The sequence below is a fragment of the Cariama cristata genome, unplaced genomic scaffold (assembly GCF_000690535.1).
Source record: "Cariama cristata isolate BGI_N322 unplaced genomic scaffold, ASM69053v1 Scaffold43843, whole genome shotgun sequence".
NCBI classification, from domain to species: Eukaryota; Metazoa; Chordata; class Aves; order Cariamiformes; family Cariamidae; genus Cariama; species Cariama cristata.
Window position 1 is genome coordinate 1 of NW_009608591.1, and position 7513 is coordinate 7513.

The 7513-nt window shown below is 40.1% G+C and overlaps 1 protein-coding gene across 1 annotated transcript; it reads left to right on the top strand.

Moving 5' to 3' along the window:
* The first annotated feature begins 2274 nt into the window (after nt 1–2274).
* ZBTB26 (zinc finger and BTB domain containing 26) lies at nt 2275–5740 on the top strand. The gene has a single exon (XM_009697191.1). The coding sequence runs from the start codon at nt 2281–2283 to the stop codon at nt 3595–3597; it is 1317 nt and encodes a 438-aa protein (XP_009695493.1). The 5' UTR covers nt 2275–2280; the 3' UTR covers nt 3598–5740.
* Nucleotides 5741–7513: the final 1773 nt, after the last annotated feature.

The following is a 7513-nucleotide window of genomic DNA, read 5'->3' on the forward strand; positions in this document are numbered from 1 at the left end:
CGTGTGTGGCCATTGTTTTGAAAACCTGCGCGGGCTCTCGGCTGAGGTGTCCTGGGACATCCTTTTCCCGGTTCCCGGGAAGTACGTGTTCAGGAGCCGGCGGCTGTCTGCGGTCGGTAACAGCCGAGGAAGCACCGGTTTCCAGAGGGGAGGTGCTGTGCGGAGAGCCCTGCCCTCCCCGCTCGGCCTGCAGGGTCGCGGCTAACCAGAAGTTAGGCTTGGTCCTCCCGAGAAAGAGGGTTTAATGTTTGCTTGGCGGTTTTTTTTCCATCGGAGAGCAGTAGTAGTAGAAAACGAACGTGTGTCAAGGCAAGTCAGTTCTTTTCTGTTTTCAGTTTTTCGTGATGTGACCCTTGTAGTCTGCCTGAGGAATGCTGAGTGGCTGGAATAGTTGTGTCTGGTTAACAGGGCACGGGCACTTTAACTGCGTTTATGTTGTAGTATCCCAAGGTGGAAAAAATAGTTTCACAAGTAGACGTCCTTCATCACTTCCAAGAGAAAACACAAAAAGAAACAGTTTGATAATGCCTGAAATTCACTGAAGATACTTGATGATGATCTGTTGCTACCGTTTTATATTTCCCAAAGGCTATTGCCTCATAAAATTAAACTTTTTGCCCTAGAAATGGGGATGAGTCAGGCAGCACTGAAGACAGGACGACTCAGAGACTGGCAGCTCTACTTTCTGTGTAGATTCAGCAGAACTGGTTGTACTGCATAATGATGCTACCCCTTTTCTGAAAGTTTCTGAACTTTCCATGGTCCCTTGTTTCTGAAGGCTTCTGAAATCCTTTTGTAATTTTTGCACGCCGTACAGTGGAAGATATACTTGATGGGCTGGAGTAGTGAGGAGGTCATGTCTCCAAATGATATCTGATCAGCAAATTGAAACAACCCTGATTATCAACAGATACTTCTAAAAACGTTCTTCTTTGAACCCGTCTTGTGTATTCATTCATGTACACTAGGCATGACTCCATTCCTGGTGTGTACACTGAGCTGATATTTCATGCCCCAAGAGAGCAGTATCTGCTTTATCGATAAACTTCAAAGCTTCCTTTCAAGCTTTATGTGGTGGTTGTAACAGTTGTGAGGTGTAAGTTTTGCTTTGTTTTGTTATTTTTATCTTGCCAAATCTTGCATCATTTAGTCTCCTGTGATTTCTTCACTTCCTGCAATCCCAGTTCTCTGGCAGGATTGCGTGAACAGTGGTTCATCAAGAATCAGTGTAGTCTTATAAATTCTTAAAAGAACTGTTGAAACACAAAAGATTGATACTTGCTCTATGGAAGTTCCACTGTTCTTCATTCCAAATACTATCAAACAAGAACAAACTTCCTAGAGGTGTGATCTTCCAAACAAGAAGACAAGAAACAAGGCTTCCTACATTCTCAAGGTATTCAAAACCTTGAAGCTTAGAAGGCATGATTTGCATAGTGAGGGGCCATACGGAAGATTTTTTTTCTCTAATCTTTTAAAAAAAACCCAAACCACACAGCAAACCAACCCGCAGAAAAAAAAAAACAAAAACTGAAAAGACAGTCTAAACCAATGGGTTAAACGCAGTGCTGCAGATAATGCAAAGCTTGTGTAGTCCTTCCTGCTATAAGACTGCCTTGTTGAAATTAGAGCTACTGCCAGTGAGACATGTCCTGTGTCAATATTCCTGCCAATTGTGGAGTGTCCTAGAGGAACTGCAGCCGCTGTTCTTGCACTGTAACTCTTACTAGCAGTATATGATAGATGCAGAAGGTTAAGAGGGATGTTTGTATGTCTGGCAAGTGCCAGGTTCTTTCTCACCTTGAATTCACTAATTATGAAAGCTATTTAGGCATTAAACGAAACCAAGAACCAAAAGCTAAAGGAACATCATTGTTATTTGGTAAAGACAAAATTTCTGAGGAGTTTTAATGTGGCAGCAAAGCTTAACAAAAGCTAAGGCTGCTAAAAATACTTCCATCGTTTCCCTTTAAATTCCAGACAAGTACTGTGGAAAACATGTTAACTCTTCAGGATACTGCTTCAGGAGAATTTCTGTCATATCACCTCTACTTTATATTCAAGCTGCATTAAATTAAAAAAAGGCAAGGTGTAAAGTTGATTTTTTGTGTTTACTTTTAACCTGTAACAGACTTTAGTATTTATCTAGGATAAAATGCAACATCTGGTTAAACACATGCTTTCTATTATTACTTTAGACTCTTCTAACTTGCATTTTAGAAAACAAAAAAGTTTTCACTTGTTTTTTTTTTCTTGCTGCTTTTCCTTAGGTGTGCCAAAATGTCAGAAAGATCAGATATTCTGCACTTCAAGTTTGACAATTACGGTGATTCGATGTTACAGAAAATGAACAAACTGAGGGAAGAAAACAAGTTTTGTGATGTTGTGGTCCATATAGATGATGTTGAAGTTCATGGGCATAAAATTGTATTTGCTGCTGGCTCACCCTTTTTAAGAGATCAGTTCTTACTAAATGACTCGAGAGATGTAAAAATCTCTATACTGCAGAGTTCGGAAGTGGGGAGGCAGCTGCTTCTATCCTGTTACAGTGGCATTCTGGAGTTTCCTGAAATGGAACTGGTAAACTACTTGACTGCCGCAAGCTTTCTGCAGATGAGCCACATTGTTGAACGATGTACGCAGGCCCTCTGGAAGTTTATAAAACCGAAGCAGCCATTGGAGAGCAAGGAGCGTGAACAGCAAAGTGACTCCTCTGAGCTGAAGGAACATCAGGGAGATGACGACTCTCTGCAGCAAGATTCCCCTTGTATTCAACCTTCAGAAGACAGTATGGACATGGAGGATAGTGATATTCAGATCATTAAGGTGGAGTCCATTGGGGAGGTAACAGAAGTTAGGAATAAGAAGGATCAGAACCAGTTTATTTCTTCTGAACAAACTGCACTGCATTCCTCAGAGCCTCAACACTTTCTTATCAACTCCACTGTTGAAAACAGGGCAAGTGAAATAGAACAAAACCACCTCCACAACTATGCCCTTTCGTACGCTGGCAGTGATAACATCATTTTGGCCTCTAAAGATATGTTTGGGCCTAACAACCGAGGTATAGACAAAGGCCTCCAGTGGCACCATCAGTGTCCAAAGTGCACAAGAGTATTTCGGCATCTGGAAAACTATGCTAATCACTTAAAGATGCATAAACTATTTATGTGTCTACTCTGCGGCAAGACGTTCACTCAGAAGGGCAATCTCCACCGGCACATGAGAGTGCACGCAGGCATCAAACCGTTCCAATGTAAGATCTGTGGGAAAACATTCTCTCAGAAATGTTCCTTACAGGACCATCTCAACCTGCACAGTGGGGACAAGCCCCATAAGTGTAACTACTGTGACATGGTTTTTGCGCATAAACCCGTTCTGAGGAAACATCTTAAACAGCTACATGGTAAAAATAGCTTTGACAATGCCAATGAAAGAAACGTTCAAGACATAACAGTGGACTTCGATTCATTCACGTGTAGCGCTGCTACAGACAGTAAGGTCTGTCAGCAAGCTGATGCAAGCCAGGTACTGGATGCAGGGAAGCTGCCTCAGGCTGTGCTCAGTTTAAGAAATGATAGTACCTGCGTCAATTAAGCAATTAAAACCAGCCCTTTCTAGGGATCATGACTGAGAGGAGCAAACAGTTGGTTTGGGCTCTTACCTAAACTAGTGGTATGTCCTGAAAGGCTACGGATGGATGGCGGGTTGGATTGCAAAACCTAGCAGGTCTTCAGCCATCGTTCTTAGTCTTACTTGAGATTTTCTGTGAATAGCAATCTTCCTTCAGGTTTCTGTCTGTGTCTCTACTGTGGATTATGGGGTTAATTGTTTCATTTCTCTCTGATTAGGAGACTCAAGACTAACACCTTTTGAAAGACTGTTGCTGTGGGCTGCAAGTAAACCATCTGCTGTACAGTTAGAGGCCTCTCTGTGTCTGGGCAGATGGAGGAAAGAGCAAAGAGGACAAGTCTGTGAGATAACCCGATATTATTTTTTTTTTTTAAAGCACTGGATAACTGAAAGCACTCCATATAGTGAAATTTAAACTTACCTCTTAAACTTACCTTTCTCTGATCTTACCCCTAGACCCTTACAGTTGAAATGAAGTATTTTTATGTCACTTTTTTGCCCTTTCTAAACTATTTCAAGAAACTTCTGCTGCCAGTCAACACTATCTTAAGAGCTCTCAGGGTTTTTAAACCTCGACATGCATTATGAAAAGATAAAACCCTAAATGATTTGGCAGGGTTAGCTGATTGTTGCATAGAACTGTTCAAAATGAGAATAAATTGCAGCTCTGCAGTGTGAGAGGCCGGTGCCTGGAGTGCAAGTATGACCTATTTCTTATGCTGTCATACCAGGATTTTTAAAGGGCACTTAGCAGTGTATGTACTGAGACAAGCTAAACACTTCAGAACTAAAAATTACCATCCATCTTTCATAAATTTTTGCAGCACATAAGCCAGAACAGTTCTTGGTTTTAGAGCAAAGCTGGAGTGGAGAAATACTGTTTTTCAACACTATGAAAAGAATCTGCTTTAAAAGCTGCAGTGTATAAAAACTCCATGCTCGCCCGCCCCCCCTTAGTTCTTGTGTATCTCTCCTTGATACCTAATAAGGGCCACATGTCAGTTAACTTGAAAAAAGAAACAAAAATACCTGCCATAAGAACATTAACAACATAAAGTTTTTTGATTTCTTGGACATTCAAAGAATACTTTTTTTTTTTTGAGTGACCTGCATAGTTCATGACTATTAGTGTTTTACAGAGCCTAGGATGAGGTATAGGTAGCACAATTTCCATAGGTTAATATATCAGCTATTGACTGTACTCAGCAATACCTCTTGTATACCGCCTTAAACATCAAATGTAGCGGGAATGGCATGTTATTTGGGATTCTGGGATTATACCGTATTGCTTCGCAAAAGTGCCGTGGAATTATCCGCATCCCAATCAGGCTGAAAGGAACCAACTTATCTGAGGAACACCATTCCCAGTAGAACAGCACTCTTATTACATTGAAGTGTAGCATAGACTAATAATCAAATGGCTGATCCTCGGTAGAGAACTGCTGTTTGTATTTGGAATAAGTATTTCTTCCAACGCAGATCTTTTCCACAAGGTTTGCCGTGAGGCTGAGATTATGCTTCCTACCTAAACGTAGTACTGTTTGTGTGTTTGAATGAGAGGGTGGGGTGAAAGGTTGCTATTGTATGGTTAAAAATGCTAAACAGGTATGACCAAAGGTGTGTTAGAGAAAAAAAATGTTTTGTATGTAATTATCAAAAGTTAGTCTTGATCTTCAGATATGTGTGTGTAGAAGCCAGGATTTCCTTACACAGACATTACACTGATGGACGATAAAAAGCGTTAATGTTGCAGAACTTTTTCAGAAATCCACATACTTTTAAGTAGAAAAGCAAGGTGATTCTGTGAATCAGTTTTTGCAATCGAGTTCTTAAACTACTGTACTTGACTGTTACATGAACTGTTACATGGACAGCTATGAAGTAAGCAACAGAAATGGAGTCAGGGCATTACATCTTTCAAGTTGTAGCAAATATATTTAGGCCTAAAGTCTAACTATTTGGAACTTTTTAAAATTATTGTTCCGGTTCCTGGGGCAGGAAATAGGTTTGTATAGGAAGAAAAACTGTTTTTCCTCTTAAAGCCACCCATTTTCAGAATCATTTTGAGCTAAAACTGACTGTGACAGTTGCAGCTGACATTTGCATTCTGTCTTCAGGCAGAAACTTCTGCATTGTTCAAACATTTTGATAATATATTATTCACTATATGGAAATAAGTTATAGCGCTAACGTCAAAATGAAGATAGACATGGAGAATAAGAGCTTGCAGAGCCAGGACAACACAACGTGCTATAAGGGACTAGTGAACAATCTAACCAGATATGAATATGGACACGATAAAGAAAATGGTCTTCTGCCAGAGAAAGGAATAAAACTATACAAATGCTAGAAAAAGTGGCAGCAAAATGAACAGTATTGAAAGCTTTGTCTATGGGAAGTTTTTTTTGCTGGAATTATGAAGCTGTAATGTTACTGTAAGGACAATACAGCTTGTTGAAGTAGCCGTGGGTGACCTGAAGCTGATATGAAGAGACAAAGGGGTTCCTAACAAAAAAAAACAAAAAACAAAAAACAAACAGTGATTTGGTCAAGGTATGTAGGTTTTCAGTCCACCCTGTGCTGTGGTCGTGTTGACGTCCGATAAGGCTGAGACTGCTGGCCATTCAGTTAAAAGGCTGCTTGTGGTCATTTGGTGAGACCATGGCAGAAATAAATAGGAAAAAGCAGAAATGCGGAAGACTGCTTCTTCAATGAAAATGGACACATCTGTTGGATGAAAAGTGACTTCTTACTAATGTCTGTGCTTTTGGCCTGGCAAAAGGGTGCAGACCAAAAGATTTATGCAGGAGAGACGGCTGCGTGACTCCAGAAACACTGGAGATCTAAAAGGGCAATACACTGACGGCACAGTGCAAAGTGCACTGGTGGTAGAGTTCATCTAAGGTTTGCCCCTCTATGGAGTATAGAAGAGGTATTAGAAAAGAAAAATCTGGCTAATGTTTCATCTCTGAATTACAGATTATCAAATGGAGTGAGAATGACTATCAATGGAATATACAGAGGCAGCTTGATTATAGAATAAGATGAACTTAATTGTCCATGTATGTAAAATGTTGTCTTCATTGCAATATTCCGATTAGTGAAAGACTAGATCCATTGGTTGTTGCTACTGATGCTGCATATTCAGATGAGGACTATGGCAGTTATCATAATCTGTGTGTTAATGTGTGGAATACTATTTGCTGGTAAGTGGATAGTTTCAAAACTCAATGTGCTGTACAACTTCCTGCATATCCTAAAAATAACTGAAGTCTATTACAAAAATATTTTAATAACTCCTTGAATATATTAGGAATCTTTTTTATGTTGGCATTTTATTTATTTATTTTATATAGGAGGAGAAAATCTGAGAACTCTTAGGTTTACCAGAGGTTTAGGCTCACCACTTTTTTGAGTGGTGGTAGCTTGTGTAGTGTGTGTTCCTGCAGCACATGGTGCAGCTGCACAGCCTCCTGTATAGATCAGGGATGAGTTTCCTTAATTTATTTTTTCTTTTAGAAGACATGTTTTGCAAGTTAGTAACTGATAAAATTGAAGTGTCAGTCTTTTTCTCCCCTAGCTTTTTGGCAAAACTTAGATAGCTGCCGCTGAACTTTTTGTTGAAATAACTTAAAAATTAATTGTGTGGGGCTGGTTTTGGTTCTGGAGTCATTGGGAGGAGTAAAGGTGAGGAGGGAGAATCAAAACGTGATGCAAACTGAAACGAGAGAATTCTAACGTCACGTTAAATCTTGATTTTTGAAAACAAAAGGGGGAAAATAGTTGCCCCTCCTGACTTAGTAAGGGGTGAGAAGGCAGAACGGACATTTTTCCTTCGAGATTGTTTAATCGGCGGACTAAGCATTAGCTACCTCTTCAG

Coding starts and splice junctions, on each gene's coding strand:
- ZBTB26 (XM_009697191.1), top strand. CDS start 2,281: ATGTCAGAAAGATCAGATATTCTGCACTTCAAGTTTGACAATTACGGT.